The sequence below is a fragment of the Scylla paramamosain genome, chromosome 29, assembly GCF_035594125.1.
Source record: "Scylla paramamosain isolate STU-SP2022 chromosome 29, ASM3559412v1, whole genome shotgun sequence".
In the NCBI taxonomy this organism is placed as follows: domain Eukaryota; kingdom Metazoa; phylum Arthropoda; class Malacostraca; order Decapoda; family Portunidae; genus Scylla; species Scylla paramamosain.
This window is the reverse complement of record NC_087179.1, coordinates 15,081,880-15,101,879: the sequence shown is the minus strand read 5'-3', so window position 1 is coordinate 15,101,879 and position 20,000 is coordinate 15,081,880. Positions and strand designations below refer to the sequence as shown.

General features: G+C 44.3%; 3 protein-coding genes across 7 annotated transcripts in view; all 3 read right to left on the bottom strand.

The window, feature by feature from the left end:
- Positions 1-11,357, bottom strand: part of LOC135115390 (uncharacterized) — a 35,317-nt gene extending 23,960 nt beyond the window's left edge. Inside the window, exons 1-10 of one of the 3 annotated variants that reach the window (XM_064032121.1) lie at positions 11,065-11,357; positions 10,548-10,589; positions 8,241-9,215; positions 6,860-7,043; positions 3,499-6,257; positions 3,032-3,175; positions 2,536-2,660; positions 1,845-2,145; positions 1,468-1,644; positions 751-993 (exon numbers count right to left, since the gene is read on the bottom strand). In XM_064032121.1, coding sequence (XP_063888191.1) covers positions 751-993; positions 1,468-1,644; positions 1,845-2,145; positions 2,536-2,660; positions 3,032-3,175; positions 3,499-6,257; positions 6,860-7,043; positions 8,241-9,215; positions 10,548-10,589; positions 11,065-11,322 — 5,208 coding nt within the window. In that variant the 5' untranslated portion in view covers positions 11,323-11,357. The remainder of the gene's footprint in view (positions 1-750; positions 994-1,467; positions 1,645-1,844; positions 2,146-2,535; positions 2,661-3,031; positions 3,176-3,498; positions 6,258-6,859; positions 7,044-8,240; positions 9,216-10,547; positions 10,590-11,064) is intronic. The other 2 variants (XM_064032123.1, XM_064032124.1) reach the window with 2 other exon arrangements.
- Positions 11,358-14,739: 3,382 nt separating this feature from the next.
- The window catches only part of LOC135115389 (cilia- and flagella-associated protein 418-like), a 5,913-nt gene continuing 652 nt past the window's right edge, over positions 14,740-20,000 (bottom strand). The window contains exons 2-5 of one of the 2 annotated variants that reach the window (XM_064032120.1): positions 19,506-19,650; positions 18,876-18,981; positions 18,184-18,354; positions 14,740-17,781 (exon numbers count right to left, since the gene is read on the bottom strand). In XM_064032120.1, coding sequence (XP_063888190.1) covers positions 17,496-17,781; positions 18,184-18,354; positions 18,876-18,964 — 546 coding nt within the window. In that variant the 5' untranslated portion in view covers positions 18,965-18,981; positions 19,506-19,650 and the 3' untranslated portion in view covers positions 14,740-17,495. The remainder of the gene's footprint in view (positions 17,782-18,183; positions 18,355-18,875; positions 18,982-19,505; positions 19,651-20,000) is intronic. The other variant, XM_064032119.1, reaches the window with a different exon arrangement.
- The window catches only part of LOC135115388 (corticotropin-releasing factor receptor 1-like), a 15,294-nt gene continuing 15,248 nt past the window's right edge, over positions 19,955-20,000 (bottom strand). For both annotated transcript variants that reach the window (XM_064032117.1, XM_064032118.1), the window contains exon 12: positions 19,955-20,000. This exon is cut by the window's right edge and continues 1,656 nt beyond it. The gene's annotated coding sequence lies outside the window, so the exon portion shown is untranslated.

Sequence of the window (20,000 nt, the reverse complement as noted above, 5' to 3'; positions counted from 1 at the left end):
TATGGACAAGTTTGCTGTAGGTTCAAGGCCTGGACCACCCCTTCAGAGCATAGTTTATGGCACCTTAGGGCAATCACATAAGACAGGGGTAGTTGCGCAGAAAAGTAAATATGGCCAAAGAAAATGGAAGATACAAGATACTACCAAAAGAACATTTGCAACTATTACATTCAACATGATAGAAAAATTAAAAGCTATCTTGGTATTCACTCACTCCACACTACCTACACCATCACTCATAATTACATAGATGATAGCTTGGATATTGTTCTCAAGCCACTTCTCCCTCACACTAACCTGACAAAACCACCGCCACCACCACTACTACCACCACCACCACTCTCATGCTCATCCCCACAAGTGAACTGCTTCTGCTGATGCCATAAATCTTTTGTCACATAACATGCAGAGCCAAAAATAGACTTGAATAAATAATAAGTGATGGGACAAGTAAAAGAAAGAATGTGGTTGACAGTTTTAAATAAAGTTTATGATTTTGAGATGATGGCTGATTGATCTCCAAACATCTCATGACAAAACAGTACATCTTTTTAATTTAAATCTCTGAAGAATAAAGGGAACCAGACAAATGAACATGATGTACTTTACTTTTCAAATGACAAGAACATTTCCTGGAGAACATCCCTCAATGCACCATTTCAAGCTTGACTGTTTGTACTGATAGAACCACAGAGCCTTCTTCCACCCACCCTCACTCAGACAGTAACCTAAGCATGCCGGGGCACTCACCCAGGGGCGGTCTTGAGTGGGCTGGCAGGTGCTGTGTGCGGAGGGGCCCAGACACTCCAGGTGGTAGTAGTTGCGGCAGTCGGAGCACCTCAGGAGGGAGTCTGCCCCAGGAGCACCACACACATGACACACAGCACACCGGCGGCAGATCCAAAACACCTCCTCCGCCTCTGACTCAGGGCCCTCCCCGTCCTCCAGGCAGTAGGGGTGGATGCCCTCACAGCACCAGGCACAGTACAGCAGCTGCACACATCGTACACGTTAGCTATTAACCCTTAACTAGCATGCATCTATTTCCTTACAAGTACAGGTTTTATCCTCAACCACATCTCTCTTGTCACTGATATTTCTGCCTCTTCCCTATCTTTTGTTAACAGTTTGTAGCTGAAGAGAAGGCAAGACAACTACTTTAAATATGGATCTGGAGAGGGAAAAAAACAATATTACTAAAGTATAGGATCCTCAAACATGTATATATCTCATCACAACCACCTTGATGAGGCTCTAGTGGAGGCAGTTGGGATTTTCTAGTTTTAACGATTACAGCAGTAGCTTAATAAGAATTCTGTCATTTATGGGAAAAGCACTGAGAGAACCTAACTAATCACTGTTGTGACTTTTGACATAACTTATAAGGGAGCAAAGTGTCTCAGTGTAGAGGCAAACTACCACACATCCACACACACATAACACATGACTAAAGCAAGGACTAATCACCTGTTCCTTTCCCAGAGAGCCACAGCGGAAACAGAGTATCTGAGGATGGAGTGGAGAGGCAGTGGTGACGGGATAACCAGTGAGCATCATCTCATCAGCATCGTAGCCTTGCCAGTAGTCTATGTTCACCAGAGCACTTGGCACAAACTGCTTCCCTGCCGCTATATCTCCACGATCCTGAAATGAAGTGAAGGTGGATGTGAAGGATACTGAAGCAGTCCTATACCAACTCATCCCACATCAGTCCTGCCCTAACCTATCCCATATCCTAACTTCTAATAAGCAGGAATAAATGACACCAAGATAAGTAGCTCATAACTTAACCTAACCTACAACAACTAGGACACCAAGATGCAAGGAAAGACCGGCTACTTCACCTTCTGGTCAGGCTGGATGCGAGTCATCTGCCGGGGAATAAACACTCCTCCTTTCTCTGGTTCCAGGGACTTAGAGGTGCTGTCACTCTCAAGATCTGGCACCTCCAGCTTCTCCTGTACCTTCAGGTTTAGGAGGGACACCTTCCGCAGGTCCTTCTGTGAGTTTGATGAGAGGGGCGTAGTGACTGTGGTGGTGATGGCAGTGGCGGCAGCAGCAGTGGTGATGAGTGTGGTCTTGCCTCCTACTTCCTGGGTGCCTGCTGACTTGATGGACAGTCTTGGGTTCTGGCACTTTCTCATGCTGCAGGGAAGGAAATGAAACAAATCTGTTGTATCTAATCAAGTGTTGGGTTGGAGGGGATCATGCTTTAAGATATACAAAATGACACGAACTTACCGAATTTCTCTCTTCCTTTGTCTGCAAATATTATCACTGCTCCTACTTCCATTTCAAAATACAGAACCTAAACAGGTGTTAGGTCGGAGTGGATATTGCTTTAGGATATACAATACGACATGAACTTGTTCGAACTTCTCTCTTCCTTTGTCTGCACGTACTAACATTGCTACTACTTCCATTTCAAAATACTACCGCAACTACAACTAATTTTGCTATTACAACCACCATCACTGCTACTGTATGAAGGAAAACACAGGTCTCTTCTCAGACAAGTGCAAAAAAGTGACCTACATGCAAGGCTTCTTCTTGGTCCCGGGCCCGCCGTACTTCTTCATGTCAAGGCAGTTGGAACACTTGAGGCAGTTGGGTGTGGTGCAGCCAGGACACTTGCCACACCACTGGGTCTTGCGCAGCACCTGGCAAAGGAACAACTCATAATGATAACACTACTCAGATCTGGTGCAATGAGACTTGGCACATCCCTAACACATCTGCCATGCCCTCTTTTGGAACATGGAAACACTGGAAAGATGGTCTGTAGGTGAGATAAACTGAGAGGCTATCATTGGGGAGTTCACCCTGACACAACACTTAGGTAAATGCACACCCAATATATCATTACCAAGGTCAAGTAGTTTTTGGTGAGCCTGCCAATGTATGCAGCCTCTCTTTCTCCTTCCTTTACACATAATACCTGATTTTACCAGACAGCCCTGTAAGGGTCAAGAGGCCTGCTGCTGCTTAATGCTCATAAGGGCCTTGCTTACAATCCTAGTTGAATTCTTACCGGTACCTTGCCACTCGAGGTTGTTGTCACGGTCACAATCTTGCGCTTTTGTTCCCCCTTTGGCTTGGCAGTGACCACACTGCTGCTCATCTGGTCCTCCTCCTTCTTGGGTGAGGGGAAGACTGCCCGGGTAATGCGTAGGACCTGGAGAACAGTGCAGGTCATAATGTGGCAGGCTATACAGAAAGCCAAAACTGTATGTCATGACCATCATTCTGATGCCTGATAAACTGAGGGGCTGAGTGTCTTTGTACAGACTAGTGAATGGAAACACTTGTTTTATCACTTCTATCTTTACAACTTTTACACTTTCACAAATATCAGGCAGCACTCTAGAAGAAGTTAAGAAGCAACAAGACTTAAAAAAATTATAGAAGAAAAAAATCACAAGCTTTACAGAGATCATGAGACTATCATGCAACTATAAAACAATTCTTCCAACACAACAGAGCATGCAAGGTGCCTACCTGTGCCTGGCTGCGGCAGACGTGCTTCACGCGCGGCCCACCAGCCTCGTCCAGCAACTCCTCCCCTTCCTCCGTCTCAGACTTCACAGCACCGCTACGCTTCACCTCGTGTATGGAGACCACAATGTTCTTCCCTCCCTTGCTGGGGAGAGGCATCAACTTCCTGCCATCCTCCTGAAAGGTCTGGAGACAGCTGGAGGGTTTGCCTGAGTTCTGGTAGGAGGAGAGGGGCATCTCCTCCACCATGTCCTCCATGCTGTTCTTGACACCTGGTATCCTGTGGTAGTGCTTCATGGAGTGCGATAACTGGGACCTTCTGGTCTCCTCACTGGAGGCCCACGAGTCCTCTGAGGTCTTGATGAATGCATCGCTGTCTGAAAACTCACTGCTCTCCGAGGACTGGGTGGAGGTGGAGGTGACCAGGGCTGAGGGGTCCTTGTCTGCTGCAGAGGCAGGTCTGTGCAGGGCCAAAGGGAAGTAATAATCCAGGTCAACGCGAGGTTTGCCGGCCTTCTTGAAGTAAGCACTCAGCTCTATCCTGGATCTGAAGCTCTGGCCATCAGGACTGTACAGGAGGCTCACCCTCCCCTCCCCTCTGTCATTCCACCTGATCCGTCTGGTCCACCCTTGACCAAAGTGTTGAGTTTCACATTTCCTTGAAGACTTTTGAGGCTTGGTTTTCTTCACACCAGGTACTATAAAGGGTTGGGGTCCTTCCCCTTCAGACATGCTGGGTGAGGTCACCACTCTAGACTTATCAGTCATGTCATAGTTAACCAGTCCATCCGACTCAGAGCCGGCTGGTTCCGCTCCACCTTCCTGACTGGGCAACTTTCCCTGAGTCACATCTGATAACTTCTTGGTGTCTGTCAGTGGTTTCGTCTCCCAGCTTTTGTCTTCAAGGAAGGGCAACTTTGAAGTCTGCTTCTCTTCTTTCACAGCTGAATTGTTTTTCTTCTTGATACGTTTGCCTCTGTTCATCTTTTTTCTGACAGGTTTAATCTTAATAGCTTTCTTGGGTATCTTTAAGACTATTTTAGTGGTCAGTTTGCTGTCACTCACAGACAACGCACTTGGCTCTGGGGAGGCTGAGCCCTGGTCAGCTGCCTTCTTGGTCCTCTTGTCCTGAGAGGCCTTACCACTAGTGTTTCTGGTGTCGCTCTCCTGCACACTGGACTCTTTGTCACCAGACTCTGGCAGGACAGTAAATGGTTCAGGGGAGGCTGTTCCTTCCTCTTGTATCTTCTGTTTTTTACCTGAGAGGTTTACGTCCCCAGCGTCCACAGTGGTGCTCATGTCATTACCATCGCCTGTGTCTTTCTGAGTTTCCTGAGCAATGCTTGAAGCTTTATCCTTGCCAAACTGAGGTGAACAAACTGAGGAACTGTTGTTACCAAACAGAGGAGGACTAACAACCTGTTTTGATTTCCTGGATCTACCTCTAGTGTAAGTCTTGGAAAACATCTGAATGGTTTCAGGTTTCCTCTGTTCTGATTCACTTTCTGTGGTATCAGTCAAACTGGTGTCTTCTTTTCTCCCAGCAGACAGTGTCCTGGTCCTGGAGGACACTTTCTGCTTCTGTTTGAACTGTGAGGTGCTGGCCTCGGCCTGGGACTCCTGGTCCTTGCGGTCCCCTTCCTCCACACTCTCCTCCATGACAAACACTTGGGTTGGAGGTTTGCTCCTGGCTTTCTCCTGCAACTTCTGAGGCTTGACCTGAGGTATTTTAGACTTCTTTCCCTTGCTAAGGTGAGAAGGTTTCCGAAACTTGTGCTTTCTTTGGCCGGCCTGGCAGGCAGCCGCCTCAGGAGACTTGTCATCAGAGCTAACCTCAGAACACGGCTCTGAGCTAGAGACTGGCTCAGTGCTGGAGGAGCCTGGGGTGTCGCTGGAGCTGGGAATGGAAGCATCAGAGTGACCGGTCACCACTGGGAAGTACTTGTGAATGTCATCCACCTTTCCAATGAGACTGAAGTACGAGCTGAGTTCCCTCCGTGACCTGAAGGTGCGGCCGTCTGGACTGTACACGTACGTATCAAACCTGTCGCCTGCTGACCTCCATTTGATTCTGCGCGTCCACCCACCAGGCAGCATGGTCATCACCACCTTGCCCCGTGATCCCCCATTGCCTGGGACAGAGGGCTTGCTCTTTGCCTCGCTCTCACTTGCCTGGCCCACTGCTGGACTGCTGTTGCCAAAGAGCACCCGTGCATCAGCCCTAATGCCCTGCTTCTTAAGAAACTCCTCAAGCTTCTGAACACTACGGAACTTCTCCCCACTGGGACTGATGACAATGACCTCAGGCCCAGTCTTGCGCCGCCACCCTCCTGGCAGGTCTATGACTGAGCCAAAGGCACCTCCTCCTCCTGGGTCAAGGGGCAGCCGCTTCATGTGGCTGGTCAGCTCATCATTTTTCTCTGTGGACGTGGCAGTGGCACCCGCACTCATGCAGCGGGCCAGGCTGGTGGGCACCTGCTCCTTGAGGTGTGGTGGCAGGCGCTTCCTTAGGTGGTCGTGGAGTATGTTGCTAATGGAGCAGGAGGTGAGGACCCGATAGAGCCAGCAGGCGGGGCACCTGTCCTCCACTTCAAGGCCCTGCACCTGGCACTCTCCTTTGCCATCCAGGCACTCCATTACCTCCTTCAGCCCAGCACTGGCTTTGTCCAAGAATGAACTGCACATCTCACAGAACAAGATGCCAAACTTATAAAAATTTTCCCCAGCAATATCACAGACAGCACATTTTCCTTCCACACTCCCTGCAATGAAAGAACATTCTTACATGTAGAGAGAGTCTAATAAACAGCTATAATACAAACTATAAATACAGCAATAAATGTAATGCCAAAGAGTGCTGTCTCATGGGTGGCAGTTGATCAGTGGGCGCAGTATTCCCAGCCTGATAGAGCCACATGCCCTTCAGGTTGGGCCAGTGTACATACTCACTGGTTCAATACCCCTGCGCGACTCATCACCTCACTGTTTCTAAGTAGTATATGATAACCCACATAATCATGTACTACAACCACCTGAGTAATATACCTTTAATAGTGCAATGGCAGTAAATGCAATACCAAACACATTTTATTGCAATGAATTTTAATTTGATTCTTTTTTTTTTATTCACTGGAGGGATCATGACACTAGAGCTGTTCATTAACAATTCCATAACAAAAACTCAAGAGATTTCATTACTTCATCAATACTAAGAAAATCATATGCCATTTCTTTTGCACTTCTGGTACAGGAATAGTAAATAAATAACAAAAATATATTTTACCAATAACAAATGAAAGATATGTTAGTTTCTCTCTCTCTCTCTCTCTCTCTCTCACTTCCTCTCTCAGACACAAACACTCACCTCCTTCGCAGGCTGGAATAAATCTCTGCAGGGAGGCTGGGTTCCGTAACCTTTGAAGTGTGGTCTTGTTGAGGTTGAGTCGCGGTCTTCTGAGGATGTTGCGGGGGAGTGTAGAGACCGCCAGCACAGGGGAGGTGGTGCAGGAAGGTGCAGGCATCAGCTCCTCCCCTTCACCCTTACCACCCTGTTGATAAGTGTCATCCTGTCATTACCAAACCTCTCCTACATACAAGGATAAGAAAAAGGGATAAAATGGATTTGTGGGTGAATAGTCCTGTTTACTTAGGGATCTCACTAAAGTTTCTCTTCCACACTACAAGTCTATATATATTCATGCAAAAACAGTGTCATCACCAAGCCTCTACTACACGCCACTAAAGAATAACTAAGGAGGACAAGCTTTCAAAATAAGGGCAGTCCTGTTTACATAGATAGGCTACACATGTTTCTCCTCTGCACAATACATCAGTTTTCAAGTCACAAATCAAGACCCTGACATCACCCAACATCTGCTACACACTAAAATAGGAGAGCAAAGGAGGAAAAGACTTGGACTTGAAAGATATGAAGATGAGTGCTCCTGTTCACTCTTAATTTTTCTATTACACTGCAATACAACTTTTGACTCATTCACAGACCAACTCAAAGCAACACAAGTGAGTCCAGTGTTATTGTCAGTGTGTAAATGTAGATTGTTCCTCTGCCAACTCTGTGTATCAGAGAGACGCATCAAATACAGCTTCCTATTTTCCAGTGATGTCATACTCAACAGAATGCTTCACACAGCACAGCACCATCAGGCAACCATTTCCACCTGTCACATCCCAGCACTCCTTGGTCTTGGTGGAGGTCTTAATGTGTGGCACTTCATTAGTTCTTTATGATAACTTCTATTTGATTTATAGACATGAACTTCACTGGACTTTATAACATCACTACTTAAGGCAACTGTACAATGAACAGATTAATGTTATCATGAAGTGAGATTGGTTTCCTCTCTCTCCCTCCCTCCCTTCCACCTCTGAGTCACAACACACAGACTATCAGCCTTAATCCAGGATGCTAGAGGTCACAACATGAAACATACCACACAAAACAAGGTTAAATGTAGTCTCTTCCATCAGTAACATAAAATGCATAGATCTTTATACACACTCAAGAATTACATAACAAATGAAATGCTGAATTAAGTTCATAACTGATGTAATCCTTATATTTTAATATATAACTTGGTACACTTAAAAATTTATGTTTATCAGTATAGAATGTTTAAGTACAAACTCTCTCTCAAAAATACAGTAAGATAAGCACACACACACACACACACACACACACACACACACACACACACACACACACACACACACACACACACATGTACCTTGGCAGTCTGCTTCAGCCTGTTGTCCCAGGGTGAGCGGAGCAGCTTCTCAATCTTCTCCTTCACCCTGGACTCCTTGGGATCGCAGCGCTGGGGTGAGTCTGGGGCCTCCGCCTCCACCTCCTGCTGTGGGGCCTCCACCCGGCGCTTGGGGGGGCGGCCCACCTGCCCCTTGCACGGCCCCGTCATGGCCTCGGTGTAGATGGAGATGGTGCGGCGGACGCCCTCCATCCCTGAGGCAGTGCTTTTATCCTGTGCCCGCGAGCGAGGTAGAGACAGGAACTGTGTGTGAGAACCACGACCCTTGCGAGTCAACTTAACAAGTCTCTTGGGCGAAACACTAATGCTACCTTCCCCGGCCTCCGCCCCTGGGCCAGCCTCCGGAAGCCCCCCGGGGGAGCATATTTCTGTAATGTCGGCGAATAACCTCTTGTTGGGCTTGATGATGCGCGAGGACCGCACACTCATGGTGGGCAGGATGAACCTTTTCGGACTTTTCTCACCGACCACGGGCAGCGACGGAACTTTCTTTTTGGCCTTGGCTAACAGTTTCTTGGCCAGGGCTGTCTTAACCGTCGGCGGTCTACTAATTCTATGATTTGTCTGTCTCCGCGTCACACGGTTAGAGGCGGCCACCTGCCACGGCTTGGTTCCCTGCACACACTCCTCCCCAGGCCCTTGCAAGGGGTCCTGTCCCGGCACCAGGGGCTCCTGGGGGGCAGCAACACGCTCCTGGGCACTGACACCCTCTGTCCTGCTCCTGCCCTCCTCCCGCACCTCACTCACCGCCCCCTCCACAACACTGGTCCTTCTGGTGGTGGCCAGCCCCGCCTCCTCCAGGGCTAGGCACGCCTCCTCTGCCTTCTGTGCTGCCGCCCTCTTCCCCGTCCTTGATCTAGGTGGCACGGTCCCCGTCCTCCCAGCCACCCGTGCCTCTGGCTGGCCCGAGATAAAACCCTCAAACTCATCTTCATCCTGGAACACCAAACCGGTGCATCAGCAAGGCTTGACAAGCTTCAAGAAAACCCCTCACACCCTAGCAACTGTGATGATTATGGACAAATTTAGCTTCAAGGCAACAACTATGTCTACATGATTATTCATTCAAACTATTAAAGGCAAGTTGTAGCTTGTCCACAAGTATGGCTTCTTTAATCAATCAATTTTACTGCAAACTACAAGAACAACACTGCATATATATATATATATATATATATATATATATATATATATATATATATATATATATATATATATATATATATATATATATATATTAATGAAGTGTATTATTTTAATATTTTCTACTAAGAACTTTTAAAACAATTTCATCTAACAGTTACTAAATTTAAAACTGGGAAACTTTGCTGGAAAAGAATGATTAGAATTATTTTTATACAGTTGTCAAAATAACATACATCTACATGAGGCATCTGTAAGAAGCAAGATTATGCAACATTTCACAATATACGCCTACAGTCCCATCCCCACAACAGGCAGATTCTGAAATACAACCAGGCAGTCTACACTTCAAAACCAAAACCAAACCCACACACACACGCACACACACATATAACATATATATATATATATATATATATATATATATATATATATATATATATATATATATATATACACACACACACACACACACACACACACACACACACATCTCACTACATAGCCACACCAACAATGAAAGATAACAAAAAGCTTCATCTATGTAGCAATCTTAACCTGATTCCATTATGGTGTTAGAATTTAAAATGAGATGTTTGAATCTGAGCAATGTTATCATATGCAGCACATCAGCTTAATGCTGTGGTAAGCAAGAGTTGTTAGGAGAGAAAAAGATATTCTGAAGACTGAGGCAGCAACCACCACCATGCCAATGAAGACAAGGAAACCAATCAGCTGTCATTATTCATGGTGTAACTCAACTCAGCACTGCACTGCTTTCAATGCCAAACCATAGTTGTTAGGAGAGAAATGGCTTATGTGTACTTATCATATATCTGAACAGTGACCACCACCATGACAATAACACATATTAATCAATCCAGTTTTGCTAAATATAACAATGAACCAGATATTATGAAAGAAATTGCTTGAGTTATCAAATCAATGAGCAGACACCACCACCACCACCACCACATCACAGGCTCATAGCTTTCATTCGCCTCCAATCTGCAGTAAGCCAGATGTGTTAAAGAAACATGAAAAGCTTTGTTTGTTTATTAAGACGGCAGCAGCAGCACCACCACCATCACCACCACAACACAAGCTAACCACTCTCCAATTTACCTCGTTACTTCTGCAACCATAACTCACGCCAATCTCAGTCAACTGAAATAAGAAGACAAATCTAGTTTATATCAACAAATCCCAACATCTTTCCTCTCACGCACACACAAGCCATCATGCAGCCAGCCAGTGTTTTGTTATCATTATCACCCACTGACAGGTGTGTTTGCGGCCAGATTAGCACACCACAACACAGATACACCTTCCTTCACGTACACCCAACACTCGCACAGGTAAATGAGCAACGCGAGGCACCAGGAAAAGGATAAAATTATTTGCGTCTCATCCCTGTCCGGGGCTGAGGCTGGGCCCCGCGACTCCCGCCCATCACGCCCTTCACCGCCCTCCCCGCCCACACCACACTCTCCCCAGGCCGCCCTCAGGTGCACGCCGCGGCATAGCACGGGCCAGGTACACGCAGGAGGGCAGCGGGGAAGGGATTATATTGCATGCTATTGATTGCAAGCGGTGAGTTGGCGCCATGTTGACAAGGCCGAGGCAGGGGAGCAGTCCTCACCTCGTCCGAGTCCCCGAATATCTGCGTAAATAGATCCAGACCCTTGCGTATCCTTCGCGTGTACAGCTCTTCGGGCGTGTGTGTTGCATGACTCCCTCGAAACCTGACTCTCTTTCTGGTGTTGAGTTTTAAAGCTTTGCCAGGGAATCTGAATTTCGCCATGGTCACCTCCGGGGCCGCGGGGACACTGAGGCGCTGCTCGCCCCGCGTGGTAAAAACTGACTCAGGTTCCAGCAATGAGTAGCAGCTCCTCTCCATAACACTGACAGAACATCACATGTTGTCCTGGAAACTTGTACCTCCACTGAAAATAATGCCCATCATTAAAGTTTAAATTTTGAGTGATTTACATAGTTACAGTGCGGAAAAAGAGAAATATAAATATTTTAAGAGAATGTGTTTGCGGGAACGAGTGTGCGGGTCGGCGCAGGAGCCCGCCAAACCGCGGCGGCCTGGGGCGGGGGCCGCGGGGCCTCACCAGGGGCCGCAAACAACCTCCAGCCTCCACCTCCTGCCTCAACTGAATGTGTAATGATGAAAAAAATAATTATTTAATACGCTAGCATACATTTATATCTACCCGCGCTCCTCAAACACAAAAGATAACACTCGGCACGTGCGAATGTTTGTAAACAATCTTTCCGAAAACGTTTGCAATGTGTTTCTCTGGAAAGAAACGGCTTTCCATTTCGCACGAGATGATGCAACCTTACATCAGGCTTGACGTGTCAGTTCATGTTACCCCTAGAACAAAGGCATCGCGCCTGTTGGTGTCGGCAGAGGCGGGCATCCCTGCAAGTGCCTCCTCCCTGTGTTTCCACTGAAATGCTGGCCACGGAAAACAAACGTTCCAAGATTTAAAATGTAAACATAAAAGAACGTTTTTTTCAGGCACTTTCTGTATGTCGCATGTGATACAGGTCTATCTGCCATATCTACACATAGCAGGAATATGTTTTAAAATTCGGAAAAAATAATAAAAGTTTTTAATCTTATTCTTGCAATTTACTGGTCACATCATACATTGCCCTTTATGGTATAAACGTACGGTGTGTGTGTGTGTGTGTGTGTGTGTGTGTGTGTGTGCAAGCATTACAATTCGACACACTTTATAATCAACTCTCTCTCTCTCTCTCTCTCTCTCTCTCTCTCTCTCTCTCTCTCTCGAACGCGGTTCATAAATTTTCGCCGTCTAGATTATGCAGATGCAAGTTCCAGTAGATAGAGCAAAACAGTAATTCTATATCACGCCTCTTCATCTCTTCATCAGTCAAAAAACTTACAGCACACCTCCTTTTCTTCAGCCTCGAGACACTCTTCCTACAACTGAGGGTGCCATGTAAAGGCATGGCACTCCAGAGAGAATGTAACACTACCAAAGTGTGTGGAAAACAGAATTGTCATATTATGCTAATAGGAGATCTGTGTATGATTTATACAGCCTTCCTTCCTCTGTCCTCTTTTGCCTCCCAGATAAAGCATCACAAGTAATGTTGCGATGGTAACGCTTATATGAGGAAAAAGAGCATATATCAGGCTTTTCAGCCGACCAAAGAAAGGCAAAAAAGTAAACACAAAAAAAGCATAAGGGATTCATATACACATTCAATAGCGTGCAATAAACGTTCCATCATCGGAGGCTGTATTTTGGTCAATACGGAGCACTAACGTTTCTCTGACGCGCGTTCAGCACATTACGCGACACATAGACGTTTAACTCATGTAACATTAAATAATTTTGCCTGCCAGAAGGGGAGGGGAGTATTAGTGAGTTGCCGACCCGTCCTGGTCAATCTTGCAGCCCGGTAGTCCCTCTCCCTGCCCCCTCCACCCCTGTTATCTGACTGTTATAACATGGTGACACGCCAACCCGTGGCCACTGCATCAGTACGCAGGCGCTCACCACTCAGCACACGGCTCCAGTAATGTCTTTTCACGAAGCCCAGTCTGCTATTCTTCTCCCAAGCTTACATTCAAGGCTACGAACTACCATGTCGGGAATACATCTCCTTGACCTAACTGATAACCCAACTTTCCTCCTCGGTTTGCCACCTTCATGTAATTCTAAAATGGCATATAAAGGAAAATAATAGGAATTAAGAATAAAGAAGCGTGATAATTATAACCACACACTCACACACACACACACACAGGCACACTCCTCTCCCCACTGCAACTGCCCCACACGCCCACTCACACCCACTCTCTAACGCTCCTAAATTTCACATCCTCTCCCACACTTTCAAGCAGTGTTTATTGAAATCACTGATACATACACACCTCAACACATCTCCCTACACCTGCTAACGCCTTCGCACCCTCTTCTTTTATCCCACTTCATTCCACACCGCTTAAAACAAAACATGTCCCTGTACCCGCATGCCAGTCCCCTGCCCGTGTTGCTACCCCGCCCCGTCTCTTCCCAACTACCTACGGCCTTCACTGTCACACCCGCCAGCCTCTCATTGCCCCTCCCCCTAACACACACACACACACACACACACACACACACACGTCAGCATCTTCCTACGCATAGCACTGCAAGAGAACCATATCACACGCCTTCCTTAATACTGAAGACTTAATTTCTAATACATAATTGTTACACATCTTCATTATTTTTGTGTATTAGTATTATTAGAAGTATTTGTATTTTTTTCCTCTCATTTGATAGTTGTCGTCTATCGCTGTTTGAGCCCTAAAGAGCATATTACAGCCGATATAATGACACCATCATGTCTCCATAAGGGGAAAGACAGGCTGGTGACGAGACGTGACAGGCGGCATATGCACCTGCCTCCGTGTCCCGGTGACTAAATAACTAACCCAAATGGGGGCGTAAAAGGGGCGAAATAGAGGGATATGAGCAATGAGGCGTCTGGACATTGGTTGCGTCATGTGAAGGTAGCACATGAACCTTGCGTGGGATCGATGCAGTGAAGGCGTTAAATTTAAGGGTGGCGGGGTGATGAGGGTGGCGGGGGTGATTTACTAGCACATAGGAGCGTACATACACACGGGGGGGTGGGTGGGTAGGCACAGGGGAAGGGGGGTAGGTATAGTAGTGTGCGTGCTATATTTAAGGCGAGGCAGCTTTGGGAACATGGTGGGGTGGGTTTGTGACAGGGAGGGAAAAGCGGAAGGGAACAACGGCCTGTGTTTTGTGGTGATGTGTAGAAATACATGTAAGGTTAGTTAAGGTTGTTAGATATTATATAATGAAAGCCAGTATATATAAATAAACAACTGATGATTTGATATTAATAGATGGGGTTTACGAGTTTGAGTTAATCCCGTGAAAACGTAAATAGACGGGTATATACTGATGAGTAGGGGAGCAGAGCTTGTTGAGGTTGTCAGGGTAAACAAGGAGGGTACATTACTGTGTTTCAAGTTAATACGGGCCTGGCATAATTAGTGATTCCGTGTACTTATAATTCTATATAATTATATTGTAATGACTTATGTTACAGTTTACTAGTATAAAGGAGGCTGGCCAAGAGAGAGAGAGAGAGAGAGAGAGAGAGAGAGAGATTTTTATGTACGATACCACCATAGTTAAGGGTCAACTATACCACCACCAGCAATACTTTTCAGTATCCTGCCTTTATTTGTCGTATGTGAGCTGATAAAACTTTCATGAGATAGGACAAATCTATGAATGACAGGCAGGCAGAGGCGTTTATGCTTTATATGTACTACAGGTACTACATGAAGGCCAACTGGCTCCTTGCAACTCTTTTCTGTTCTTATGAGATGATACTCGACATTCATCAAAGGGAAAAGAAAGTCATATAATTAAATACATGGGTGTATATATCACATGATCTTTGGTGCTCTTTACATTAAAACTTAGTACATGGCTTGATATTAAAAAAAAAAAAAAAAAAAAAAAAAAAAAAAAAAACATGCTAAAAACTCACATTCAAGGAAATGTTGGAGCCGTGTAGCATCACACGGGACTTACTTACCAGTGCTATAGCAATACAAAACAACCACGACGGGTGCACTGATACTCACCTAGTTCTGCTGTCAGGTACAAAACAGGAGAAAAATAAAAATAAATAAATAAAAAACTGACTAGAAAACATGTAAAGCAGTGAAGTACAATACAATGCAATACAACACAACACAGTCATGTGATCTGATTAATCTCCACTACTTACTATTTCCAGTGTGTTTAGACCCACATCCTGAAACACTTTGGGGCCTGTCAAGGACTACTTTTGAAAGCCACAGGAGACAATCAGTTGGGTTTCCATTGGCGTTTTCTTAATGAATGTGCAGGATTGTTTTAACACTATATCCCTGGTACCATGAAAGCATCCTTGAAAACCCCAATAACTTCCACTGCAGCCTCCCTAAAGTAGTGGAGATTAGATGCCAAAATGTTAAAAAATATGGTCTAGATTTTCCCTCAATATTAAGTTCTCTGATTTGCCGACAATTTGTAAAACCTTACCCCTGATAAATTCTAAGCCAATTAAAGGACTTGGCTCATTTAGTACATCAGATTATTTCTAAACACCATAAAATCACCTATTTGGCAAACTGAAGTAAATAAAGTTATAGAAACAATTCAAATACCTTGATTACAAAAAAAAAAAATAAATAAATAAAAAATAAATAAAAAAATAAATAAAAAAATAAAAATAAAAAGTAAATAAAAAAAATAGAATAAATAAAATAAAATAAAAAACATAAATAAAATAAAGCAAATAAATAAATAAATAGATAAAAAATAATAAATAAATAAAAATAAATAAATACAATATAAACTTAATGCAATCCTCTAATGTTATCCTGAGTATAGATGAAGTGATGCCGGGCTACTGAGAGTTGTGACTGAGAGAAAACACAAAACACAAAGGAAGTGAATAGTTACATAAATATTTCAAACACCTATACCTTGAGAGAGAGAGAGAGAGAGAGAGAGAGAGAGAGAGAGAGAGAGAGAGAGAGAGAGAGAGAGAGAGAGAGAGAGAGAGAGAGAGAGAGAGAGAGAGAGAGAGAGAGAGAGAGAGAGAGAGAGAGAGAGAGAGAGAGAATAAACTTTTGTAATGGTATCTGAATAAAGCTTGTCACACTGGGCTACTGAAGGAATTAGGACAGAGAAAACATGAACCACGCTGGAAGTGAGTGCAGCATAAACTAAATGAATAAACAAATCATCAAATAAAACTTTCCAAGGAGAATAATTGTACCATAAAAGAGAGAGAGAGAGAGAGAGAGAGAGAGAGAGAGAGAGAGAGAGAGAGAGAGAGAGAGAGAGAGAGAGAGAGAGAGAGAGAGAGAGAGAGAGAGAGAGAGAGAGAGAGAGAGAGAGAGAGAGAGAGAGAGAGAGAGAGAGAGAGAGAGAGAGAGAAGGAAAGCTTTGATGGAAAATATGAGGGAGATGACAAGCAGGTGAATGAACAATTGGACTACATAGATAAAATATAAATAACAACTCTGAAGAATACTATGCCCTTATCATCTACTTACTATCTTCCACGGTGATGACGATGACACAAAGTGGACGGATCATTTTGTACTAGCTATGTTTCAATGAGAATGACGGGAGATGCTGGATGGATCAGAATGCTGCCAAGTTTCAAATTCTAAACATGGTGATGGTACAAGATGGATGAATATATGTTGTAGCTGTGTTCTGAAGTCTTAACATGGTGATGGTGCAAGCTGGATGGATTAGCTCACAGTGGTCTTTCAGAGTTGTTGCACGTTTACAGCGACTTCAAACAAAACCTTGGAAGCACATCAGTGGCACAAATGAGGAGGTGCATTATGGCTGAACGACTACACTACCTAGGTGTTCATTTTAGCTCAGTATTTAATTTTGGTTTCTTCCTTGTTACCTCTGCTTGTTTTTTTTTTTGCCACAACCACATGTCAGGATAAAGCAAGCTAAGCCAATTGCTGTGTACTTATGTCCCTACAGCTTTTCCCCTTTTTGCATTCAGGAGTGAGCCCAAGAGCATAAAAAAATGAGAAGGAAAAAAGTCTGCTCAATAAGCCACCCCCAAAATGATACTATCTAGACAGGAGACCCAAGTTTGCGAATTTTGTTTTAGAGTTATCGTGATACTTCTCTTTTCAAACAGTTCAAATTGTAGGACCTTGAGCTGCAATGTTGCCAATGCCAAACATCCTCACAGCCTATGAGTTGTTACAATATCAACTAAGTGTTAGAATGGCCACTAATTTTGGTGTTGGGAGTGTGTATGCCGCCACCACACACTGGGCTTTCCCTTGAGCTACTTTGTTGCTGATCCTAAACACCCTCACAGCCTACAGGTGTTGCAATGTCAATCAAAATAAGTATTGGGATGGTTGCTAATTTTGCTGCCTGATGACCCTTCCCTTCCCTTGAGCTGCTATGCTGTTGACACCACACACCCTCACAGCTTGTGTGCAGTACAGTTTCTACCAAACTAAGCGTCGGGATTGTCATCAGTCTCATCATCTAGGGAGTGGCCGCCACACACCCACTGGATTCCCTCAAGGCAGGCCAAGTTGGTGGGCTCAGTGAGGGAGCAGTGCTGGCACTGACAAGCATAGGCGCGGCCCACACGCTGTGGCTCCAGGCGGGCACACAGGCGGTCCATGTCGGGATAGTTGTTGCGCAGGAAGAGGTAGTCGATGGTGTCAGACCAGCAGAAGCCATCTATTGTCACCACCATCATGTCGCACTTCAGGCACCGCAGGCGGTCACATGCTCTGGGGGTGGCACAGCAGCACAGCCTTACTTGCAGGACCCACACTCTCTAATACCAAATGCCACAGATATTAAGTTTTTAGTTCTTTGGATTTGTATATTCCTTAACAACTAAGTAAGAATCCAGTCTACAGGAAGTCTACATGAACAAATCAATAAATGAAATCCAAACTAAGTAATCATTATCATTAATATAATCATAATCAAATAAAACTACCCACTTCTCACACTAACATTTATGATTACACCTTCCTTTACTCAGCAGTTACATTGCTAAATAAAGTATGCACATATTATCATTAATATTATCACCATCATCAAATAAAACTACCTATCTACTTCCCACACTGATATGCATGACTACACATTCCTCTCCTCATTAGTCACACCACCTCCATACTTACCTCTGAGTGACACCTGTAGAGATGCCTGGGGGAACAGAGATGCCTGCTAGGAGAGGACTGTTGCACCTGCCGTCGATGCTCTGGGATGAAGGGTGTTCAGGGAGGTCAGTGTGTGGCTGCTCATCAATGTCATCCAGCAGGTCCTTCAGGTCGTCTGTTTTCACACTCTCACTTGGAAAAATAATGGAAGAAAATCAACATCATCATCCCTTTGTATGCTAGACAGGGCAGGTGGTTTGACTGACTGACTGACTGACTGAAAGCTTGCTGCCATGATGGAGTTACATGGTGCTAAAGTGACAGATAAGACAAGGTAAGAGAATGATGGTTCTCTTTCCCACTACCAGTGAAATATGAACTAGTAAACTGAATACTCTAAACTAGATCAGCATGTTTTGTATATTAGATGCAAACTTACATGATCTACATATTGAAAGAGGAATATGACAGGTAGATGGTAGTAATATATATATCGATAAAGATGAATAATGATGCTGCATAATCAAGAAGTACACAATATAATCAACATCAGATAAACTTTTACTTATCAACTTCATATTCTTCATACTGACTAGAAGATGTTGCTAAAACCCTGAATGACTTGTATAAGCTGAACACCGTAAAAGGAAGACAAACATCCTCCTTGCTATAACAGTATCCCACATCAACTGAGCCAAGATCCTTTACTGTACCTGACCATCATGTTGGGTGAGGAAGTATTGGAGTCATGACTGAGACTGTCCTCGACCTCATCTAGCAGTTCATCTATGTCATCTGCCATCTGCTCCCCTTGTCACTCTGTCACAACGAGATGTAAAAACCTGCATCAGTGACAGCAAGTGGTGGGAGTGGTATAAGAAGAAGAAGAAGAAGAAGAAGAAGAAGAAGAAGAAGAAGAAGAAGAAGAAGAAGAAGAAGAAGAAGAAGAAGAAGAAGAAGAAGAAGAAGAAGAAGAAGATGAAGACCAACAACAACAACATCAAAAAAAAAAAAAAAAAAGAAAAGAAGACAGTAATGATGAGCAGCATTAGCATGAACACAAGATTAGAGAAATTACAAAAGAAGAAGAGGAAGAAGAAGAAGAAGATAATGATGATGATGAGAAGCATTAGTATGAGGGAAATGACAATACTAGTCACTAAACCCTCAGAGTGCTCTCCATCCTCCTCATGCTTGATCTGATGGTATAGTGCATGTCTTGAGTATAATTTTTGAAACATACCATTGAGTAACTTAAGGATCTATATTTTTTGGTTACATAGGTACAATCATGCATAGAGTTCTTGAAATTAACTATCAAGAATCTTATTCCCATTACTTACCTGTCAAAGGATTAAATTTAGCAAATGTTTAACTTCCAGACCAGTTTAATAGGAAGACTAAGAAGAGGAGGAGTTGAATGAGGAGAGGTAGATGGAAGGCCAGATGAGGGTGAGGCTGAAGAACACTCACTGTAAGGCTCAGGAGCTGGGGACATTAAAGTACAGGTGATCAAAAGTTAGGTTAGATTTAGTTTTAAAATCCTCCTCCTCCATCACTGTTCTGCCACTAGAACATGATACAGGATATTTACTGTGTGTGTGTGTGTGTGTGTGTGTGTGTGTGTGTGTGTGTGTGTGTGTTTGGATTAAGTAGCATTTATTTGCTTTCCACACTAAAAAAAAAAAAACTTCTCCACCACCTACCAAAACTTGTACAGTGAGAGAGAATAATGGAAGTGTTGTACGGGCCTGTAGATTTACTTTCAGGGATAACCAAAACAATACAATACCCAAAGACACATTTTACTCAGATATAAATTTCCAGGAGTGTTGGTG